The sequence below is a fragment of the Tribolium castaneum genome, chromosome 9 (assembly GCF_031307605.1).
Source record: "Tribolium castaneum strain GA2 chromosome 9, icTriCast1.1, whole genome shotgun sequence".
Taxonomy (NCBI): domain Eukaryota; kingdom Metazoa; phylum Arthropoda; class Insecta; order Coleoptera; family Tenebrionidae; genus Tribolium; species Tribolium castaneum.
The window spans coordinates 11168833-11194540 of NC_087402.1; the positions used below are offsets into that span (position 1 = coordinate 11168833).

At 33.4% G+C, this 25708-nt stretch overlaps 1 protein-coding gene across 1 annotated transcript in view; it reads left to right on the forward strand.

Moving 5' to 3' along the window:
- oaf (out at first) overlaps positions 1-17563 on the forward strand; it is a 95795-nt gene extending 78232 nt beyond the window's left edge. Inside the window, exon 4 of the mRNA XM_008194632.3 lies at positions 16968-17563. Within this exon, the coding sequence (XP_008192854.1) occupies positions 16968-17284 (317 nt within the window). The 3' untranslated portion in view covers positions 17285-17563. The remainder of the gene's footprint in view (positions 1-16967) is intronic.
- The last annotated feature ends 8145 nt before the right edge of the window (positions 17564-25708 follow it).

Sequence of the window (25708 nt, forward strand, 5' to 3'; positions counted from 1 at the left end):
AAGTTAAAAAGTAGTAATGTAGGCCCTAAAATGATCAGCATGTATATAAAGAACAAAAACTCACAATTGTTTGAGACAACTCTGCCCGTTTTGCCTGTGTTCTAAAAATCAGTTTTATTATTTCGGTGTAACGTCGGGTAATAAGCACGTAACTGAATAAATCTGAGATTATCCGTAAGAAACTTTGAGTTTACTCGCTGTTAGCAGATACATGTATCTTGTTACGAGTGGCGAGACGCGCCATTATCTCGCTTCACCTTGTATAAACTTAGTTGCTCTGTTGACCTTTCCTAGGACGTTGTTATAATTTCTCTTCAAATGTCCGTCTTGGGTTTGCATCGTCTTGACCAATTTCTATGCAAATGTGGCTTTTGCAACCCTCTCAAGGTGTCAGAGAGGCCATCACGCACGTCCCGATTACATGTGACTTGGTTAGGATAACAGCGTGATGTATTGCCATAATCCTGTACGCGACGTATCTCCGGTTCATTATACCTCCACAAGCTAGTTAATTAGGTGCACATTGTATAGAATATATACGTGTTCATGCACAAGCCGTATATTTATATGCAAATTGTCTCGCTGCTAAATTGGCCTATATATGGGTTAGAGAGGCGAGGAAACGGAGAGTTATCTCGAGACTTGTAAGAGGTAATCTTTCTGTTCGGGCGGAATTGTTAATGTGTTTGTGTGACTGGGGGTTGGCGAAAACGCCATTCTAGATACACTTGTCGATAGAGAAAATCGCGAATGGAATCTTGGAAGATACGACATGCAAATGCAATTCGGATCAAATTTGATGCAATTATTGGTCGGTACGCAGTACGCGTCTCCGAATTGAACTACGATTCCAGTTAACCGAAAATATTGAAATGGAAACCACGTCGGAAAGTTTTTAAGCTAAAATATTTCCCTTCACGTTTATCCACTTAGCCTTTGAGTTATATCTTTATACGAATTTGATGTATAGAGATTAAACTGAAAGTTTTGAATTATTGTGGCGGCGTTGCGATTCCGAAATGTGAGAATATTTCAGTTGTGTTCTTGATTAAAAATGGTGGATGCGCCGGGATATTTCTAATTAAAAGGAGTTTTTTGCGATTTGCTTTTGACGAGTCGTAGTAAAAATTTAGTGAAACAAAGCGAGCGCATCTAATGGATGTGAAATCAGCAAAGATTTTTCCCCTCGCTCGTGCACATGCTGAGCGGAAATTAACGTCAGAATGGGAATCTGAAGTTCCATTTCCGGTAACACTAAACTCCCGTAATGGACGTTTTCAATACATTGTGTCGAAACTGTCGGAATAAAATATAAGTGGCTCTGAACATATAGTCATAACAGTTGGGCGAGAGCGCTTTTAGCTGAATATGAATTCGGCTGCGTTCCGGTTAGAAAGAAATTAAAGTTCCCTGAAGCGTAAAAATAACTTTCCTCGCATTTGTAGTCGCTTTTATAGTAAATATTAATTTTTTAAGCTCCTTTAACCGAGCGCCACTTGTCGAGATTAAACCCGGGCATTAATTTTTAATTAAAATCTAGTTTCGAGACACTCATAAAAACTTAATCCGACTTTCCGTCCCGTCTCGGCATTTTACATTTTCTAATCGTTGCGGTTTTCATGTCAAATTGGCGGCAGCAGAGGGCTTAAAGCTCCATTTAATGCAGTGCCGGCTCTCCCTTCTTCCAACTTTTTAATATTTGAAGAGATGACGTCGTAAGCTGTAAAATTTACGACGGGACCGTTAAAATGATCCACAAGACCATGGCAGGCCATACTTTCGGGATAATTTATTATATCAACACGTGTCTTTTTAATGCCTTCTGGGACATGGAGAACTACGTGCTGGTCAACGTGGATGTGACCGCTCGTGCCCTAATGCAAACATCAATCATTCGGAACATGTTAACATTGCTCTCTGATTCTCATTCCTATGCGAATGACATGCTCCGTGAACATCTATCCATCAAACTTTGGATCCGGGATAAATCCGCCCTGATGTAGAGATTCGCCCAAATTGTGGAGCCCAACTTACAGTCTTAGCCAAAGCGGCAAAAAATAAACCCCTTTTTTCAACCCCATCAAAGTCTCAACTCTTATTTCCTTCAACACGATATCTTTTAAACAAAGCTCTTAATATTTTTCAAACCGAAAAACGATTACGTGGATTTATTTTTAAAACGTCGTTTTTGCATTGAAAGTGGTTACTCGACACGAAAAGTTTTACGTTGGTTTCTCACTTCATAATTTACGAAAACTTGGCCCTAAATAATAAAAGTCCATGATCACATTATTTTAATATTAATTAAATAAGATGCTCTTTAAATAAAAAATGAGCAAGTTAAAACGAACATCAACTTTCAACTTCCACAAACTTTGCCGAAAAGAACGAACTTCTTAACATTCCTAAATATAATTTATATAACTTTCGAGACATACAATTTGTGAAGCTATTTTCAAGCATGTCGGGATATTGTTTAAAAAAACACATTAATTTTTTATCTTCCAACTCTTAGTTCAGATATTTGTAGCAGTCTGTAGAAACAAACTTATCAAAATTGTATTTTGAAATAAATTTTTTAGCTTTGACTTAAAGAGACTCTTTCGCATAAAACACTAAGATTATACGCAAACTACTAAAAGGATACTTATGCAATCTCAATAAATGTCTAGTATTTCAAAGAGATCGTGAATATTTAAATTGCCCGAGTGGAGTGTACTCTTGCATCTACTTTAGTTAGGTCATTTTTGTGCAATTTTGTAATAGCAAAATGAGTTAAAAGTGAGTTTATTTTAGTTCAGAGAGCGAGGCAAATTAACTATGAATATTTATCAAATTAAAAAATTAACGCCACTTTCACAAAATATCAGTTTTAGTGGCACATATGCAGCAAAACGGCGTCGTGTCGAGAACACCTAATGCTTTATAGTCATCATTTGTTATGTGCTACCTACACAGCAGCATTACTGGCAAATTTTAGATATGCTGTGTTACATCATTATGTATCTGTCTTGTATAAATTACGAGAGTATAATAACGAGATTTCACCCGTTCCGTATCCGAGTTCAGTTTACATCTAAAAAGAAAATAGCGCAAAAATATGAAGTTTCCGGACATAAAACAACGGCAGAAACGCGACTGTAACAAATTGATACAGCAGAATATAGAATTGGGAAAGATACTGTCGTGTAGTGGGCGTCACTTAATTCATTTTTATCGGAAAATATCGAACATTGAAATTGCACAAACAAAACAACGTTTGTCGAACAAATCCTTTCTGAAACATGGAAGTTTTCGCAATAATTTTATCGAAATTTAAGTTGAGAGCCCATCACCCACTGCTGTAAAAACGCTCCACACTTCTATGAAATATTCGTGTTTTTCGTCACCTCCAAAAGCGTCAAACTTGTTAGAGAATTTCCAGGGTCTGTTTCAAAAGGATTCCTGCGCCATGTGAAAGTGATGGGTAACGTCGGGAATTTCACACAGGTAAAGAGGACACTAACAAATTGTGACCCTATTTTTTGCTAGACGTCCCTTAATCGATTTATGGCCATTTGTCACGTATCCAATTCGTTGTAATTACCGGTATGTGGCCACTTACGTGATGATCGTGGTAAGTAGAAGAACGTGAGGGGCTATATAAGAAATGAATCTGTCTGTTTTCGGCTTAAGCTTTACCACAGCTTTCGCCGTTACCGCAATTCTCAACAGCTCTCATTTATAAGATATTTTTCTCCCCAACGAATGTTGCTCTCATGTCCAGACGTTGTGAACAAGACAGCATTTATGTATAAACACAGAAGGGGTCCATTTATTTCACATACTCTTTCCTATTCTTCGCGAGAAATGCCTCCGTGAATACAAATGCCCACATTTGCGAAATATTGCCGAATAAAACAATATCGGATGGAGGGCCGAGAAACACCAACGGTTACTACACTTTAATTGGATAGGTTTTAGCGAATTTTATTTCGACTCAACAAACGAACAAAATAGATTTTTCTGTAAAATGAATATCAATTTTTTCGTAAATGAAAGCTTTATTACATTCGTTAAGCCGAATTGTTACTCGCATGACAATAATTGATCAAAGCGACTTTTTTCATTTACGGCTGAAATTTAGATGGTTGTGAACGTTCCAACTTTATCCCAGCGCAATTGCATTCCAATAAATCGTAATGCTCAACACAAGTAACAAATACTAGTGTTAATTGCTTCTTTTGATATTTTTCGATAATCATTAGGAGCTTAAATAATTGCATGTGATTTGTGCAAATTAGAGCGAACTACGGAGGACTATAAGTTAGGAGAATTTCACGAACCCAAACAAATAATACGGCAGAGTAAAAGTGAGGGCGCTTCGAGCGTTATAGAGTCTCGGCGCCAAATCGTTTTAAATTAATTAAATCCAACCAATTCTCTAATTACTTGGAAAAAATGCAGAAATGTTGTGCTTTGCACTCATGACAGACTGAGAAAAACTGGCGGTTAAAAGTTTTATAAGAAACATGAGAAAAAAGTTATTTAAAATTTGCACTTCGTCCCGTTAAAGAAAAATTATAACAAGAAATTTGTAGAGAATTGAGGTTTTTTTTATTTTTTATAGGAAATGTTTTCTTCACAACGCTGTTTATTTAACATATTTGTATCTTCAACTGTATTTCCAGCGTTTTGATAAATATGCGACGGTGCGCAAAGAATTATCGCTTAGAGTTATTATTTTGCGTTTCATCTTATATTTTTGCGAACGCTGTGAATACAGTTAAAGATACAAAATAGTGTAAAGAACAAAGTTGTAGAGAATTGAATTTTCCACAAAAAAGTCCGGGGCACCATATTTCTATTTTCAACGGTTTTGTAGATATAAATTAACTCTCCAATACATGACCACCGGCAAAATGAAGCAAATCCGTCGCTTCTTGAGTGTCTTTGAACAACTTTGGGGCCTATATGGCTAAAGATAGAGATATGGCCTAGCGGATTTTTTTGTACAAAATTTAATTTTCTACAAGTTCATTTCCCACGTTCTTTTTGCGTCCGTAACCATTTACGCAGCGTTTTGAAAAATATGGGACAAAGTACAAATTGGTAAAAGTTTGAATTTTTTTTAAATATAGTTTACTATAAATTTTTTGCATCATGTTTATGCCCCCATATTGAGAAATTAATGCTGTATCTGTGTGTTTTTTTATTTAATATGTGTTAACCGTTATATAAATGCAATTTTTTTTCAAATTTATTGCTCTGAAAACTTAGACGGTAATAGAACAGTTGTGCTCTCTGGTGACATTAAAGGAACTATTGAAGACGGGGACGTTTTATTTGAACGTTGTTTCATATCCTAACCTTTAGGTATCCATAGTCGTTATTGAAAAATCAGAAATTGAAAAAAGATCTGATAAATAACTCCGCCGTAATCAGTGTTTGAATCTTCCTACCTCTATTTCTTCGGGAAAATCCGGAGCCACTCCGGGAATGGCTAAGAAAAGAAAGAAAAAAAAAGTCTCAGAACAAAATAACTTGGTCCAGCAAATTTTACGGTTTATTTTATATTAGTTTTTTACAACATTTGATTTGTTGAATTTTTTTGGCTAAAATCATGATGGTAACTTCACAGAGCCATTAATGGTTTTAAAACTTGACCAAAATTTTATGGGAAATTAAATAAAATTTTCCTCCGTTTTAATTTAGTTGAATAACTCTTGTTACAAAATGACTACTGCCGTATTTCTCGCTAAACATCTTGTGATTAGATTTTCGTTTTAAACTTAATTTTAATCAGACGGCTGCTTTGGAAAAGTTGTAAAAGGTGCTTCCAAATCGTACAAGAATTCCATTTTCTCCCTAAATTTTTTGCATTATGCTTATGTCTATCTGCCCGTATTTTTTTGTTTGCTATATCTTATGTATTTTTCCCAATTCATTGCTTTGAAAATTGAGACTGTAATGGAACAACTGCGCTCTCTGGAGACATCAACGGAACTATCGAGGACGGGTACGTTTTATTTGTTACTCGTTTCATATCCTAACTTTTAGATATCCATAGTCGTTATTGAAAATAAAATTTTTCTGTTTTAATTTCGTTAAATAACTTTTGTTACAAAATGATTACTGCCGTATTTCTCGCTAAACATCCTGTGATTAAATTTTTGTTGTAAACTTAATTTTAATTAGACGGCTGCTTTGGAAAAGTTCTAAAAGGTGCTTCCAAATCGTACAATTATTCCATTTTTTCGCTAAATTTTTTGAGTTATGTTTATGTCTCTATCTGCCTGTATTTTTTCTTTGCTGAATCTCAAGCGTTTTTCCAAATTTATTGCTTTGAATGTTTAGACGGTAATGGAACAACTGCGCTCTCTGGCGACACCAACGGAACTATCGAGGACGGGAACGTTTTATTTGTACGTCGTTTCGTATCCTAATCTTTAATCTCCGCAGAACGTACTAAATTTATTTCGCGATAAATGCTTGTTGTGTTACTAATTAAACCAATAAATTGTTGATGCGTTCCATCTTCGCATGATTCGCGCCTAAACCGTTGTTTTCGTTCCGTTTCCCTTAAAATCTGAGTGAAACGGCCCAGAAAGGTCGATCAATTAGCACTTTCGAGTCGGATCTCTAGTCGATTTCTTTCCCTACACCATTCGCATGTTTATGAGGAAAAATTCCAATAAGATAACTTCAATAACATTTAAGTGGCGGAGCGGCATTTAAAACGTAAACATTTTTCCTTTAGAACCTCGACGCGAATGACTTTCGCCGTCTGTAATAACCGTCAAAATCATATTTTTATCCCAGCTTTTCCATTTTATATAACGAACAGTTTATTGTGCCTGTTTGATGCATGTTTAAAGTTTCGTCGTATAATAACGACGCTCTGGATTAGCGTCCGCTATGCATAATTTAATCCTTTTTGCGTGTAAACATGCTCTTTATGGCTCGAACGCTTTGAAATGGCTTCCATGTTATAAAAAATAAAATGACGCACGATCAAAACAAATAGGTATAAATCAAATTAAATTAAATTTGTAATGTCGCGTGACCGCTAATTAGAGTAAGTAAATTCGGCTAAATTCAGATTAAAACATGCAATTGCCTTCGCTGTAATAATAAAATGAGATTGCATGCCATTATTTTTTATTGTTTTCCCAAGCCATTTCGTATTATTAAGGCTGGCAGTAAAATAAACACAACAAAATTTGACCGCAATTAGCATTAGATTGTGCCTGATATTTACTTCCAGGTCGATTATTCCTCACCGAAATAGACAACATTTTATTTCACCCTCGATACACATTGTTTGAGAAAACTAGGCCGCACTAATGACTAATATCTCCTATTGCGATAAATTAGTCCTGTTTCAATATAGCGACTATTGATTACCAGTTAGTGGAGAACCGACTAACTCAATTATGGAGTTATTTCTGTGAGGAAAAATGTGTAATTTTTTTTAATTTCCCGACAAATCCCTCATTAGGGGTGTGGGTCGATGGCACGTGACAAGTGTGGCATTAATATTAATACAGGTAATCAAACGGGGAGTGACGTCGCTATAAATCAGTCCAGACGCGATCCATATGCAAAACAGGTCCTGGATGGACGATCCTGGCATTGAATAGCAAGTGGCCGAGCGATCCGTCAATTCCTATTTGCGAAACGGATCAGCTGATCCTGATTTATTTTTCGTCAGCTGAATCGGTTTGTTAACTAGCAAATCGAGAATTTGCCTTTAGTTCGCTGTTTGCATTAGAGCGTCTGACCGGAAGTATGGCCGTCAACCGGAAGTATGACCCGTATTTCCGGAGGGACTTTCCTTCTGTGGCTTTCCGTTTGTTTCGTTTGCAAAATAATCCAGTGAATTAACGGTTTAAGCAAACTTTGTTATTCTCAAAAATGGCCTTTGGCAAGAAAAACTAAACATTGTGACAAAGTTCTCTCTCTGTCTGATTCAAGCGAGCGCTAATTATTTCCGGTTTACATCTCGACTAACTTGTTATTGCAAGCAATTCATTTCGGGTTAATCAAGTGTCAAATTTAGAACGAGTTAATCCCGTGTACATTGTGCCATATAAACCTGGATGATGTATGACATGTACGACGGGAAGTTTTCATTTTTAACTTGAAAAAATAGCGCAAACAAAAGAAAACAAGCAGGAACACGGTCCACTAATTAAAAACTAAACATCACGAGAGTCCTTTGTTATTTCAAGGGCTTGATATTTCAAACAATACTGAAATGTAAAATCAGAGACAGCGTCGCTGTGGTGGTGTTATATTGTAAATAAAATTCAATTCGAAGTTTACAAGAAAAAGGCTGCTAATTTTATGAAAACAAATTACCACTGAAATAATGGCAAGACGCCGAGACTTGAGTTTCTGTTTAAATTACAAACTGACATTGGAGCTTGAGTTCGACAAAACTTTATATTTCCAGCCAACAAAATTTTCCTATAAATACAATTACTCGTTTGAGTGACGGTTATTTTTCCATCTCATATTATTGTACGAAACAAAGCGTTAATTATTATATCAATCACAATAAATTAACCATAAGTAAATAACTCTCAACCGTAAATAACTAATAACGTAGCAATTAGGTTTTCATTAACAATACAGCAACGCATTTAGACGCTAATAATTATTTAAAATATCCATCACATATTCGCAATTACAATAATTTGATTAATGCTAATATCTCACAAACAAGGAAATTCAATCTGTTTGAAACATTGCGCTAATTATAGTTATTGTGTTTTTGGTGGATGCGCCGGGATGATCCAAATATAGCTAGCTCGGCGAGTTGTTTTTATTATTTGTAGGTAAATAATTCCTTCGCTGGGGATTAATTTACTACAGTTCCTGATTCATGTATCTATGTTTCAAAATTATAACAATAAGGCAAGTCAGTTAATTACGGTTCTTGTTTATTTATAATTAGTATGTTGGATAATGAAGCAAAATGCAATTTGTTTTCTAGTGGAAATAATTCCGTCAGTCTAAGCCTTCATTACTTGTGTTTTTTTACGAAAAGCAACATTTTAACATTTTTCAGAGCAACGTTTTATGTCCTTTTAGTGGGTCTCTAGGGTCAAGCGTGCAAAAAAGTTATTTCCGATATTATCAGCCGTTTCACGTACTTTTGATTTCCAATTTTCTAACTAAATTATTGTTGTCCTGTAAGGTTATTTACGGAGAAATTTCGCGGGTTCGATACTAATCGATTTATCGGAACATTTTGCTTACGTTTAGACCAAAACATTGTTTTTTTGTTTTGCCAGAAAAACGAATTATGTTCAAGTCCTCAAAAAGATTACGCATTTATTGCTGTTCTTCTTACACACAAAGCCTTTTCAGCATGGAGTGTGTACCCCTGTAGTTAAAAATAGCCAAAGCTTTACCGCTACATGAAAAAGGCCCGACAGAGGATATAACTAATTACATGGCAATTATCTTATGCTCCAGTCTTTCAAAATTTTTTGACCTGAACATCACTGCACAACTACCTAATTACTTTTTATAACATAACATTCGTGATTACTATCTACATGGTTTTATCTGAAACAAAGGTTTATATACAGCGTTATATACTTACATAAATAAAGTAATTGTAAAAATTGATAACAGAGAAACAGCAATTGTTCTTTTTGTTGATTTTGCGAAGGTATTTGTATTTGTATTTGTGTTATTCATGTGATACTGTTAAGAAAACTCTTAATATATGGAATAAGGGTAGTAATCTTTAAATGGTTTAAAAGCTATTTATCTGAAAAAGGACAACAGATAACAGTAAACAATGTTTCTCTAAGTAAGAAATTAATTAAAACGAATGTTACACAAGACTCTGTTTAAGGGCCTATGATATTTAGATTTACATAACGGAATGTTTCATTATGTTAAGCAAATATACTAACAGTTTAACAGTTGCTTATGCTGATGATACAGACTTTCTTGTTCAAGCTGACACCTTAGGAAACGCAAAGAATATTTTTGAAGATTTAGGGTAAAATCAAAGAATGGGTTGAACTGGTCATAAATAAAGATAAAACAAACTATGTATTTTTTTATTTGACAAGAATACCTAATAATAATGTTAAATAATCGTGACAGATGATAATACAAGATTGGCATTTGTTAATAAAACCAAGATGTTAGGTCTAACACTTCTTTCAGATTTAATTAGAATAAACATATAGATGCAGTGTGTACAAAATTACCTAAAATATGCTATACGCTTTGGATGGCTATGTAAACTTGCAGCGAATCGATAGTATTACAGCTATATTATGGTTTGTTAAAATATAGAGTAAGATTTTCTATTCTTCAGTGGGGATGCTATTTTCAGTGGGGATCCACTTATGCGTTGAAATTTTTTCGATTACAAAAAAGAGCAACATGAACTATTGCCAAACTGAAGCGAAGAGACTCTTGTAGAGAATATTTCAGATTTCTTAATATGACTTTTTATGGAATATACATAATTATGTTTATGAAGCAGTCTACTATCTATTTAGCAATAAACTGTATTTTTTGACAACAAAACAACAAACTGCAATATGATTATAGTACAAAACACAGAAATATGTGATATCTGAAAATCATAAATCATCTCTGTGTCAAAGAAGTATTTATTTTAAAGCAAGCAAATTATGCAATGCACTATCTTCATCAGTTAAATCATATACAAACACTTTTTTTAACTTTTAAAAAAATACCTATCCGAAAAGGTCTTGTATAGATTAGATACAATGTGTTTTTAAATAATTCCCATTTTAAGTTAACTTTAAAATTGGTTTACTTTTCAAAAAAATTGTGCCGCTTTGTTCCATTGAACCCTCAGTTAAGAAATTCAATTAATTTCTTTTAAAAATTGTGTTAAAATGCAACTAAATTGTTACACCGTGCAAGAAAACACTTTTATTATCGAAGCTTATTTCCGAATTGGAGACTTAATAAATGAAGAATGGTAATATTCGATGTCTAAATGCCTACCATTAGTTATATGAAGCGGCATTTTCTGATTTTACATGAGATTTTCACAGACAACTAGATAAATCTAGAATAGATAACTAGAATCATTAAAATCACATCGTATAATTCGCACATATTTATTGTGTGTTTGTTTTGTATATCTGCTTTTGTTTTATATTAATTTGTTTTTTGGTTTTTGGAATGTTTTTTTTGTTAAAAACACATATTTTTTGACTTATTTAGTGAAACTAAGTATACTTTTGTAAATGTCTTTCTTACACTAAATTATTAATATTTATTTATTTATCGAATTTGAGTGTAAATCGGACGCTTTATTGCCAAGTGGATTTTTAAACGTCGATTGATAGCGAAATAAATGAACCGATTTACACAAAAACCAGCTCAATACAACATTTTGTTCATCGAATTAGATTGAACAAGGCTTAACATTGCTTTAAATCTGTTAAAAATAATCTGACGTTTCGTATTGAGAAATGCCAAACATTTGTCAAAACTTTCTTACACAGGAGAAAAACCGTAAATTTTGACAGTGCTGAAGAATAAACAATATTATCTAGAAAAAATACAGGTTTTGCTAAAATTAATTGAATATTATTTGTGACAAATTACATTCAGTCAACTTTTAAATATATTAACTACAAATATTTTTTACACGTTGAAGTGCATCGTCATTTAGAAGCTTTGTGATCAAAAGTGTATATTTTAATCGGAGGAGTAATTTTTACAACAGAGACTATTGACTAATGATGGCCTATTGTCTATTAATAGAATACCATTTAAAATAATTGGTGGGATTTCGCCGTTTTTCAAAATCCAGAATTGTCTGTAAATTCTCTTTCTTTTTTTTTTTAATATTGTTCCTTATAACACAAAACCGCAATTTCTAAGTGTTCCGGAGATAACAGGAATTACGAAACCTATTTTAAACTCATTTAAGGAAAAATAAGAAATATCCGAACTTGTGTTATATATAGAATGGTTTGAACAGTTTGATACGGGGCGAATATTTTTAACTATACAGGGTGTTTCACCCAACTTTACGAGACCTGTGCCTAATGTACATACGCACCTAAATACACAATAGATACAAAAATGCACATTAAGTATTTTTTGTTGGGAACATTTTAAGCCTTCTTTTTAATATCTGAATCCTAGATTATAAACACTATTTTAAAACTCGTTTCCTGTTTCCCGATTTAAAACTCGCATACGCTAGTTGCATAAGGACAGCCCTCGATCTTTAAGCTTGTGTTTTCGCACTCACATTATTAATAACTATAATTTTTTAAACCCTTGATAATATTGTCAAACTAAACACAGTTTTATTAATAGTCAAAAATTGGTTTTATAATTTTGTAATTATAACATTAGATATAAAATAAACTGAATTAGAGCAGGCCGTGCCTGCGGAATTTTCGCCACATGTTGAACTGTGATAGAACAGGATTTTTCAAAAACTTGCTCAATCTAAATTATTCCGAAATGGTCTTTACCACCCAACAAAAAGCCTACATTGTAGATTGCGATTTTAACAAATGAAAAAATGGGGAGTAGTAAATATTCAATTGGTGAATGATGTCTAGCAGAATTTCGGGAAAATTTTCTCCAAGAATATTTCTGGACATCTCCTCTACTGTCTTTTGCAATACGATGTTTTGAAAAAAAAATGTGACTTTTCAAGACTTGCTTTAATTCAGTACATTTTCGATCTCATGTTATAATTTATTTAAATTTTTCTGCCCTTAATTGTATTTGGCGCGTAATTTTACGTTTAAAACACAGCAAATAAACACCGTTTTATGCACCCAGAAAAATCGTTATCTAATCGTGGAAAAGGTTGAACTGATGTATCAGCAGTGCCTAATTGGCACGTTGCAAGTTAATCGCTTATTCACCTTCCAAATGTGAAGTTTCAGCAGTGTAAGAAGCTGACACAACCTGATCTCGTTGACAATCCAAAACCGAGTGATTAATGGGATGCAGACCGCACCGGCGTCGTCTTTACCGTCATCTCGCATAGACATTGCAAGATTATAGAACCGGACGTTTCACCTGATTTATTAACACATTCTCCCTTTAACCGCGGATCATTACACATTCACACTAACCCGCTTATCACCTTTCAATTATCAAAATGAAAACTCGGAAAAAATCCACTCGGACCAATTAAACCCCGAATTGTTTACGTACATCCGGGCGTTAAATGAAAAACATCCCTCTTTAAAAATATACGAGGTGCACTTGTGGCCTCGCCATTAAAATGAAATGTGCTCCTCATTAATTTTCGCGCTTGACCAGATTTTCCCATTTCGATCAATATGCCAGCGGTGTTTAAACCATGCGGACTATTAGGAAAAGCAAAATTTCGGCTTCGGGCGGGATAAGTAATAAATTTCCAGATCGGTCCGAGGGTCAGACAGGGGTGTATCAATGGACTTATTATTTATGAGGCATTTTCGCACTTTTGCATATGCGGGCGGCCCCTAAATCAACTAATTAAACCGATCGCAAAGTTTTAATTGATTAATCCGTTGACGATTATGTGGGATTGACGACTCTGCAAATATAACATCTCTTGATTTATTTACAATTTTACCTTTGCAACCATTGATCTGTTGGTCTTTGAATTTTCACAGTATCTAACAAAGATTAATTTTTCTGATTGTGAATCTCATTTAGTTCCTTTTTCTTTTCGAATATGGCTGGATACCTCACATCTAAAAAAACTTGATCTATACTTGCTGCTATTTTTTAAATAACACTCTGTATTAATAGTTTCTATCCAAAAATCTTGAGTTAAATTTGCATGATCCAGCATTGCTCTCGCCTTTACAACTAAAGCCCGATTGAGTGTCTCAGCGTCTTAGTTATATTATTCTATTGAGGTGTTTACTCAAATGTTTTTTGATGGCGAATTCCAAACTTAAAAAGAAAAATTCATTGAACTTAAGCGTTATCTGTGCGTAGACATTTTATTTTGCGATATGTTTCAACTTCAGTGATTTGCTTGAAATTCTAGAATTTTTTAAAAACTTTAGACTAATTTTTTTTTAAAATACAAATCTTTTTTGTAAGGTGTACGATCAGTAAAAGTTGAAAAAATAACGCTTTCAATCAGTTGAATATATTTTTATTGGACCGCGAATATCACAAGAATTATTTCTAATCCTTTTTTCTGCCCTGTGCACCGAAATCTTCTGAAAAGACTTTATTGTCTTTTCAATAAACTTGATTTCCTTTGCAACAATTTTTGCAAATATCGCTTTTCTTAATAATGTCTTCAAATTTCATACTATGTACCAAATTAATCATATGGTTATTTTTGAAGAAATACGTTTGTTAATTAAGTACCTTACGAATTATTTAAAAACTACTTTAAAGCACTTGATATTTAACACAACATTTAAAAAACGGGTATTACATCAGACAACTAATTGTTTGGGCAAAAAAAAAGAAACACTTTTCAGTAATTTGTAACATTTTCTTTGGCTTTAGTGAGGGCTCGAATGTACGTTAGTATATTTTCAACCAATCTATAACAGAATTATTGCATTTTATTGTTCCACATATGATCTAGTTATTTTATTTTTTAAATTTTTCAATGACCACTAACATAGCTTTTCAAGATTTTTTTTTATTTTTTCATTTTGTGTCAGAAAAACACAATGATATTTAAATCAGGGCTATTTGCTGGCCAAGAGATATAACATTAATGTAAGAATTACCAAATTTTGCTGTGTGATAAGAAGCATATTTTTTTCGAAATTCGGGATATAACTTTGGAGAGCGTGATATTAAACGTCTTTTTAAAACATATTTGATGCTGTTTTCTGTCCCATCTATGAACTCAAGTTGCTCAACACCTTTTAAGACATGTTCCCCTTGTTATTTGTTTTTTTTTTGCAAATTTAACCGTACTTTAAAACATTTAAAAGATCTGTTGTTTGTTTCTTACGAGTTTGTAAGAACCTTCAACCTTCAGAACCTTCAACGCATAGATGAAATTAAGATTTTAGATTCATCAGTAAATATGACTTTTTCAGTCATTGTGTTTTTTATCTAGTTAAAATCAGACTTTGTGTTACAATTCGTGACTTCCAGGACTTTTTCCTTTAATAAATATCGTATTTTGCATCCATCTACTTCAATAATCTGTGCCACTGAAAAATTGTCCATATTCAGATTTGCCTTTGTTGAAATTACAACCCTTTTTACAATTTCTTAGTAAATTAAAACGTAATAAATACTTTGGAATTCCATCAAACTGAAGGTCTCAAATGATGTTAAATACAGAAAGTAGGGTGTCAAAGTCTATTTTGGTACTGCATTCGTAGTACACACCATGTGGGTAAATTTCATCTTTTAAATATTTTTTTCTATAACTGATACACTTCAGACAAATAATAAAAAAAACTTAAGTAGTATTTAGAAAACTACATAAGTTTATATCCATGCAAACTATGAATAAAGTGTTTGAAAATTAAAAATTAAACGAGATTTTGTCCAAAATTGTCCAAAGTTGTTAGGGCTTTATTACTCTTTCTGTTTTTTTTTCTCTAATCTCAAATCTTCTTTCATTTTCGAAAATTGTTTTAAAATTGTTTTTGTGTCTCTTTTTGCTAATTTTTACTTTAATTTTATTTTAAATTCATTTAAATTACAAACCAGCAGCATCATAAATAGGAATATTTATATAGGAATATAAATAATTATAGGAATTTCAATTTTCTTACTATTGACATCCAATAAAATTGAAGTCTTGCCAATAGCATGGTCTGTAAGTTGTTCTCTTGAAGCAATTGTCATCAATCATCAATGCAAAAATAACCAGCATTTGACACTGTTGTGGTGTCACCATTAATCCTGTCTTATTAAATTTGTTAACAAAATAACTATTTTTATTACATTTACACTTTTTTCCTTACAATATAAACATGTTTCCTCAAATTTTGCTTTATTCGAAGAAATACCATTTTTAGAACTAAACTCTTTGAATTTTTGATAATAATGCTTCATTACTGAGACTGATTCTACTCCTCCATTTTTTTACTTATCAGCATCAGCTAGTAATTTCTCTTTACCTAAATATCTAGTTAATTTAGTAGTGCATTTTTCTAGTATCATAATTAATGTCTTAACATGTTTGATAGACCAAACAAGATCGGAGCAGCTTAGAACACCACCTCTTATTTTACGAACAATTGCCTTTAGTTGTTGGTCAATTGTCATTTTTTGATTTAAATAATTATTCATTCATTTACAATCAGCATATTGAATCAAAACTAACTCTTCTATTTTGCAAAACCTTGGAATTTATAATTTTTTTTCAGTCTATGTTAAACTTTCCAGTTTTTAATTTTCTAACTTCCGTAAATATATCTGATTTGACACAAGAATAATTGCTGCGAAGCATTTTTCAACCTTCTTTGTTCCATCCACATAATCCATCAATTTAAATTTAATTACAGAATTAAATGATACTTATTTCAAGTTTTTCGAAAGATGCAACAAGTCCGGTGGACAATGTAGTCACTGATAGCACTAACAATTTCTTCACAAATTTTGTTGGATAAATGCATCTCCCGCGCCCATAACTAGTTATAAATTAGGAGATCCTTAAGTAGTAACTTCTTTATTTTTTACACTCTCGTAACTAACTACTACTACGACAACATATAACTTCAGTCGACCAAAGGCTGTATTTGAAAAGCGGGCGAAGCTGATTTAAATAAATAAAAATATTGAAAGATTCAATTAAAATCAGAATCTGTGCAATAGCAATGTTTAATTTAAGTTGTACGATAACCCGGATGTAAACTTGTACGCAAGATTGAATAGAATTCCCTCAGAGAGCCCCGAATGCGAGTTCATGACTTGAAACTAGTCCAAATAAACACTACATGTTTGTAAATGAAATGGTTGTTGTCCCTCTGAAAATTCCCAATTTATGAAAAGTTAAATGTGTTTTTTTTCAGGCATCCCGGAGACGACGTATTTAACCGCTTTGAAGAAGTTCCCATCTTCAGTGAACCACTTCATGAGCAACAGCGTCGAAGACGACGTCCGTCCGAGCGTTTCCAGTTGCACCAGCATGAAAAAAATGCGTTCGCCTTGTCAGTGCCACTTAGAACTGTGCATAGGTTGGTACCCTTGTGGTTTAAAATACTGCAAGGGCAAAGGTCAGTCGAAAAACTCAGTTATGACGTACCGTTGCGGCATCAAAACGTGCAGAAAGTGTCATTTATTCGCCTATTATGTCGCGCAAAAACAGCAATGTTTGTGGGACGAATGACCAACGTGATGAACGACTTTAATGCCTTAATTGCTTTCATGACAAGGACCAACATGCCTTAGAGTAATTTCTAGTTGTCGTAAAAAATACTTCCAGACAAAACGGTTATGATTTATGTGCCAAATTTGTGTTGGGAGTTTTGTCCAGGAAGTCAGTTTTATACAAGTGTTTAGCTCCATAAGTGTAAGTGTTTCATTTGCGACAGCCAATCATTGATGTAACTTGACCTACGCCGCTTCTAGTGTACCATTGGTTTAAATAAATGTATTTTTAATAAAACGATTCGTTTTCTTCGAGCCTTACCTTCAGTGTTCACGCTATTATGCAAATAAGGGTCGGTTTGTTTGAATTTAATCTCAAAGGAAATTTTTCATCACATATTACAAACCCTTGCATTTTTCAAAGTAAAGGATAATATCATTTGTATGAGTTCCAGTCGCTTTAGGAATTGTTAAAAAGGTTTAAATGGCAGCTCATTTAACAGAAAAATCGACTTTTCCATCGTAAAAACCGCACGAGAAAATGACCTTCTATTTTTTACAACGTGTTCAACACCCACCCGAAAAAACCTAGCGAAAAGTGCTGATTTTGCACATTTTGAATAAAATTACAAATTTCCGCGCGTTTCTCTAATTACACTCTCAACTTTTCTCCCGACGGTCCAACTTTTTAAATTAAATAATTGATGAATGTTAAAATCGGCTTAATAATTCCCGAGGCATGTTTTTTACAAGGAAGGGGATTTGTCGGTTTAATCTTTGGTCGATGAAAACGTAGCAGAATTGATGGTGACTGGAATTACTTTCAGGATATCAGTGTCCACTTCCTTATAAAAAATGAGCTCCATCTTGGACAAAATTCCCCGAGATAAAATGATATTAACATCTCCGCTTTAAGTGGACGTAAAAGGAAAACTTTCGATGATAAATACACCAGCGATTCACACATCCCTTGAAAAGTTTCAAGGATCCTTGCGGAAAACGTTTTTACTTTGTAATGCAATTACCAACGGATTCGCTTACCCTTGAAACTTGATGAAACACCGCAAAAAATTAATAAGCCAAAAGGAAATTTGCATCGCTTATTTTATTGCGGGATATAATCCCGATTCTTTACTCCCTGAGGAATGGAACAGAGACACAAATGGGACCTGCAGCCGCTATTTGGCCCAATTTTTGGCTTCTAATTAACAAATTGAACTTTTGAACCGCTTCCAAATTAACAAAAAAATTACTACGCTTTAGGCGATTAAAACTGTTAAGTGGTCAATAAACGTACGATTGCTTGTTATTACCACCAAAATGCAGATATTCTTGGTCATAAGCTTTAACATTTACAGACAAGTAAATGAAACAAGGCTTTGATGTTGGTAATTCCTGGTTACTATTCACTTCTGGTTATATTGTAATGCGTCCAGCCACTGTCGACAATTAACTGTGTTGACTGTGTATTGGCTAACGGTAATTGTTTAAACTTTTTCGTCTATAGGGCGGAGCATTTTGGTAACTTTTGAACAGATCAATAAGAATCCTTAGCAGTTGTAAATGTAATATTTATTTTCATTTATTCAGTATTAAAAATAACCAAATTTCATTAATTTGTGAAGGAGGTCATTTATAAATCAGAGTCGAACATAACCATTAATAAAAAATGAAATTCTTATACGATTTGGAAGCAGCTTTTACAACTTTCTAAAAGCAGCCGTCTAATTAAAAATAAGTTTACAATGAAAATTTAATCACAGGATGTTTAGCGAGAAATAAAGCAGCAGTCCTTTGTAACAAGAGTGAGTTTTATTCCACGAAATTAAAACGGAAGAACATTTTATTTAATTTTCCGTTAAACCTTGGTCAAGTTTCGAAACTATAAATGCCTCTGTTAAATAACCACTGTAATTTTAGGCAAACAATTTAAAAAAATTAAATGTAAATGACATAAAATGAATCGTAGAATTCGCTGGGACAATTCGTTTTCTTCTAGGACGCATAATTTTCGAATTATTATTTTTTCTTTTAGTGAAAACCTAAAACTGCCTTCAAAGAGAAACAATAGAAATTTTCACTTTCTTTACCATTCAATCTTTGATTACGGCGAAGTTATCAATACGATAGGATAAATTCCAATCAATTTTTCAAATTTTTGTTTTTTTGTACGACTACGAATATCTAAAGGTTAGGATATGAAACGACATACAAATAAAACGTTCCGTCCTCGATAGTTCCGTTGGTGTCGCCAGAGAGCGCAGTTGTTCCATTACCGTCTAAATTTTCAAAGCAATAAATTTAGAAAAATGCTTGAGATATAGCAAATAAAACATACAGGCAGATAGACATAAACATAATGCAAAAGATTTTGCGAAAAAATTAAATTCTTGTACGATTTGGAAGCACCTTTTACAACTTTCCAAAAGCAGCCATCTATTTAAAATTAAGTTTACAACGAAAATTTAATCACAGGATGTTTAACGAGAAATACGACAGTAGTCATTTTGTAACAAGAATTATTCAACGAAATTAAAATGGAGGAAAATTTTATTTAATTTTCCATTAAATCTTGGTCAAGTTTTGAAACCATTAATGCCTCTGCGGAGTTACCGTCATGATTTTAGACAAAAATTTCAACAAATCAAATGTTGTTCTGTTGTTCTTTTTTTCCTTTTCTTTTTTTATCTGAGCCATTCCCGGAGTGAATGCAGCAGTTGTTCTATTACCGACTAAGTTTTCAAAGCAATGAATTTGAAAAAATGGATGTATTTGTATTACAGTTAACACGTAGCAAACAAAAAAATACGGGCAGATAGAGCATTAAATTCTCAATAGAAGACATAAACATAATGCAGTAATTTTATCGTAAACTATATTAAAAAATTCAGACTATTACCAATTTTTAATCTGTCCTATATTTTCCAAAACGCTACAAAAAGGAAGATAGTTGTAGAGAATTCAATTTCCTACCAAAAAGTCCGCGAGACCATTATCCTACCTTCAACCATTTAGGCTCGAAAGACTCTCAAGCGATGGACTTCCTTCATTTTGCAGGAGTTCAAGTATTAATAATACTTAAGCCGTTGGAGATAGAAATATGGTGTTGCTGACTTTTTTGTAGAGAATTTAATTATCTACTACTTTGTTCCTTACACTTTTTTTGTGTCTTCGACCGTATCCGCAGCGTTCGAAAAATATAAGGTACAAGGCAAATTGATAATTCTAAGCGATAATTCTTTGCATATTTATCAAATCGCTGGGAATACGGCTGAAGATAGAAAAAAGCACGAGGAACTAAGTAGTAGAGAATTAAATTGTCTATAAAAAATTCCGTGGCATCATATTTCCTTCTTCCACAGTTTAAGTATAAATTATCATTCTGTCGCTTCAGTGTCTGTAAACGTCTTTGGGGCCTAAACCATTGATAAGAGAGATTGCGGACTTTTTAAAGGAAATTTAATTCTATACATATTTCTTCTACATTTTTCTTGTATCTTTAACCGTATTCACAGCGTTTTGAAAAATACGATAGAAAACTAGAAGTTGTAACACACGAGTGCATGTATTAATATTTTTCTCGAAAACTGTTAATTGGGGGATAATGATTTTTTAAACAATAGACAATGAAAAGGGCTTCTTTCCCAAGGATAGTAAACTTGAAGAAATTAGTTCCGAAGGAATTGCCAGATAAATACTCCGGGTACCGGAAATCGAACAAAATCTGGACAAAGATTTGAAAAATCTAATGTATTAATGTTTTCTTGCACTTGTAAGGTCTCTAGAGGCTTCTAAAGACATAGAAAAGTGCATAAAATATAGTTGTAGCGAGTTCAAAAAAATAGAAAAATAAAATGCTTCAGCTGGCTGTAATTTTAAAATAATGTTTGTGGTAAATATGGCCCATGAGACTATAGGAACGATAACTCATTGCGACAAAAAATAGCCCACTTCAGAGACACATAAATCCACCTTAAGACTTCCTGCAAGTTGGAGTCAGTTTTGCAATGGAGCTCACAAGTTAGACAAGTTGGATGTATGCACTTCAAGGAAAACATTCAGAGATGCATTAAGGAGGAAATTAGTGTAAGTCACTCTTGATACTCTAACCCTCCACTGTCCAAAGTTTTGAGTTAACTGAATGAAATTGCACGAAACACAAAAATAAAAGCAATGTTTACAAGATACGAATTCGATGCAACTTTATAAAACAAAAGATTATTCTCTTTTGTGCGAGATTCCTTCGGGGAATAAGAGCTAGTTACATCAAGAAACTTGACACCTCTTTCTTGCAAAAACTGTTTTTTTCGGATATCCCATAATAACGCAACGTTCAAGCAGTAAAAACACACAACAGTTTTGATTTAATATCAGAGGCATAGAATATAAAGCTAAAACTCATTACGTTTTAATTAATTTTCGGGGCGGGCGTAAAAAAGGCGACCGGAAGAGCAAAACACACGAAGATGATTAACAAGAGTCGCCAACCAAGTCTGGAAAAAAGCACGGCACAAACAAACAGAAAAAAGTTGAGTGCCGCTAGCATTAATTTTCTATTTTAACGAAAGCGTGATGAAAATGGAATAAAGAAATAAAACAAGACTTGGCAGGGGTTAAGCTGGCCACAAGCGCCGTCGTCTGCCTGTTCCCACGTCCTCTTTTCGTCCAGACTCACTTAAAAGTTAACAGCGACTAGGAAATTTGTTTGGAATCCAATCACAGGATGAGTGCATTCGCGGGGAAAAACAACAACATAAAATTCGCTTTTTGTTACTCTCATAAACGATTCTCGGAAAATAAAAAGACCCTCGAGACGAGCGCAATAATTTATTTATTGCTAGGAATGGAAGAACAAACTCGCATTTTTCATAAACGTGGATTACGAGTTTGATAAAACAAGAAATTTCATCATAAATATCGAAAACCTCAACTTCAGCACAACTTGAAAAGAGTAAAAACATCATTAATAAAATAGTACGAGGAAAATGCAACGACGGAAACGAAAACAGACTATTTATTAAAACTTAATATTACGTTCAAATTTTAAAGCAAACGTACAACAAAAACTGAACAAAACGGGAAATACCAATTTGTTTCCTTTTAATTTAAGCAGCAAAAATATACAAGATTAAACGCCAACCTATTTTACATAACAAACAGATTTATAGCGCACCCTTTTCAGATAACAGATAGCGAAGATTCTTCGACGAGATAAGTGAGTTTCCACCTACCTTTTACTGGAACAAATCTCGAAACTGAAGCTTTTCAAAAACTTACCCCATCCAGAATGTACTATCAGCGGGGAAATCTCCGGTGTCTGAGTACTTCGAACAAATAAACCACAATCCTGTTGAGTTAGAAATAAGATTGCAACAATTGATAATTCGGTCTTTTAGATTTCTAGTTAATTAACCCCATTTTGCTGTTAATTATCCCCCGTCTGTTAATTTTTAAACACGAGAGGCTAAATCTGCGACCTCATTTTTCATTCTGAAGACACAGTTTAATCGTATTATCGCCCCGTGTTTATTCCTCGTCAAAACAATCAGCGCCTCCGTCCGAGCCGGTCTTCAGGGACATTAAAATCCCTCAATAAAAATTCAATAACGACCCTGTCGTTTATTTTCAGTAGGTTATCTGCGGCGAGAGCAAGACGTGACAAATTGAATGTAAATGCAAATGATCCCGCCATATCAAATCAAAAATCGTTTTACGACGACTATTTTCAATAATAGCGAAACTCTTTGATTTACTCGCGTTTTTGTGTTGTCGCCCTGAAAGAAAACGACCTTTCTGTTGTGCGGATCTTTCGACGCCTTCCTTTAGCCCTGAGGCGACCTTTAACCCGACGCCAATAACTCTCCATATTGCCCTGTCAGAAATGGAATGCGACAAACGAATGAGCGATATTGCCAGCCACTTATTGATACTTTTCTTTTCGGTGTGTGGTGGGTTCCCTGTTCGGTGCTGTTGTAAAGAAAATTATATTTTGAATTGCACACAGAGGGATAATAACGCGGAGGTAATTAGGTAGCGGTGCTCACTCTTTAATATTAAAATAAATATCACAATCATGGGCACATAAATATTAAATTTTGATGTGCAGCTCTTTGCCAAAAATTTGTTTGTTTCTGGTTAGATTACAATGACTTCCTCCAACTTTGGCGGAACTTGCATAGAGAAATCAATATTCTGACGTTGAGGGTGAGTTGATGTTTGCCTCAAGTTGTTTACTTGTGCTATGTTATAGATCCAATCCTCAATGTGTAAGCCAATCTGCCAAAGCAATTAGTTATGCTGCGGTTTCTCGAAGGTGCGCTGACTTTTGCACTTTTTTTTCAACACACAGTTTAAGCTTTAATCAAGCTTTTAGGAAGTTTGCAGACGTGAATCTTTGCGGGATATTTACTTTTTGGTTACGGAATTCGTCCAATAATAGAGACAGTTGTTGCAGTGTAAAAACTGGACGCCTGGAGCCCGCCTGGAGCCACCACAGCGTCTCAATTTTCTCCAATTTGAAACGAAACTACTCCGAAAGATAGTTTTAATTTAGTTGAAATGAAAAATTATCTCTCATCATTTCTTTGCAAAAAAACATACTGAAAATTGGTATATAAAGTGATTATTAAATTTCTGATCCCAAATCATGAATTTTGTACTACGTGATTTACGACTGTTTCAGTTGGCAGTTTTTAGGTTTTATTTACACTAACATCCTTGCATTGAATTCATATTTTTTAAAAGAAAAACATAATCTATACGAAAACTCAATTAATTTAAAAACACTGAAATCTAAACTGAATATTAATCATTATAATAGATTTATTTTTCCTAGTTTTTTCAAGGTGGTCAAATTCTTTGAGCAAAATTTTATGTCTTGTAATTGTCACAAAATTAGGACTATGCTGGGAATTTTCAAATTTTTTAATGTCATAAGTTATAAATTACAGCACTATAATTTTATATGTTATTTAATATTTTGATCTAAAAATTTGTTTTTATTTTTTTATTTTTTTATTTTCACCGGGCTGAAAACTCATTACACCAAGTCGAAAATCGATATTTTTCTCTTCTCCGAATGGTGGCAGACACTAATTTCAAGAAGTTTTATCAAAGATACGGAGGACTATAACTTAGAAGACGCAACTAGGTAAATCGTAGGATTTTCTGAACCTAAAAAAATAGTACAGTAGAGTAAATAAACGAGCAATAAACGATCTCGGCGCTAAATCGTTTTAAATTAATTTAAATTCCACCAAATCACTAATTACTTGGACAAAAATGCAAAAATGTTGAGCTTTGCACTCTTAGTAAATTTGTATAAGAAACATTAGAAAAAAATATTTAAAATGTAAAATTTGTCTTTCGTTTCTTATTTTTCAAGACGCTGCGAATACGGTTAAAGATAAAAGAAAAATGTTAGGAAATGTGTAGAAAACTAAATTTTATTTAAAAAAGTCCGCGAGACCATATTTCCTACAAATTTGTTCCTTACACTTTTTTGTATCTTTAACCATATTACCAGCGTTTTGATAAAAATGCGACAGAACGCAAATAATAATTATTGCTTAGAATTATTATCAATTTGCTTTTCATCTTATATTTTTGCAAACGCTGCGAATACGGTTGAAGTTACAAAAAAAAGTAAGAAACAAAGTTGTAGAGAATTAAATTTTCTAGAAAAAACCCGGAGCACCATATTTCTATATTCAACGGTCTTGTAAGTATAAATTAACTTTCCAATACATGACCACTGGCAAAATGTAGCAAATCCATCGCTTGATATCTTTGAATAACTGTTGGGTCTGAATGGTTGAAGACAGAGATATGGTATAACAGACTTTTTTCTAGGAAATTTAATTCTCTACAACTTTCTTTCTAACATTTAGCTTGCACTGTAACCGTATTCGCAGCGTTTTGAAAAATATTAACATTAACAAATTGTTAACATTTTTAAATAGGTATATTAGCTGTCTCAAAAATATAAAAACGCCATCGTCGCATTTTCTCTCAAAGTTAATTGTTATGAATTATTTATGCACTTAAAAAAATATTAGCTAATGTAATTTATACTTTCAGTGCAACATCTATTAATAACTATTTTATAATCTTATCAATCTTATTGGCGCTTTTATAGTTTTGAAACAGCTAAGAGCTTATATAAACTTTTTTGCTTTATGTCCCACTATTGAGAATTTAATCTTCTATCTGCTTGTATTCTTTTGCTATTGGTTAACCGTTATACATTTTTTTTTAATTTATTGTTTAAAAAACTTAGATGGTAATGGAACAATTGCGCTCTCTGGCGACATTAACGGAACTGTCGAGGACGGGAACGTTTTATTTGTACGTCGTTGCGTACCCTAAGCTTTAGATATCCGTAATCAAAGATAAGCCAAAAAATGTAACAATTTTAGTTATTTTTGCGTTTTTATGATTTGAA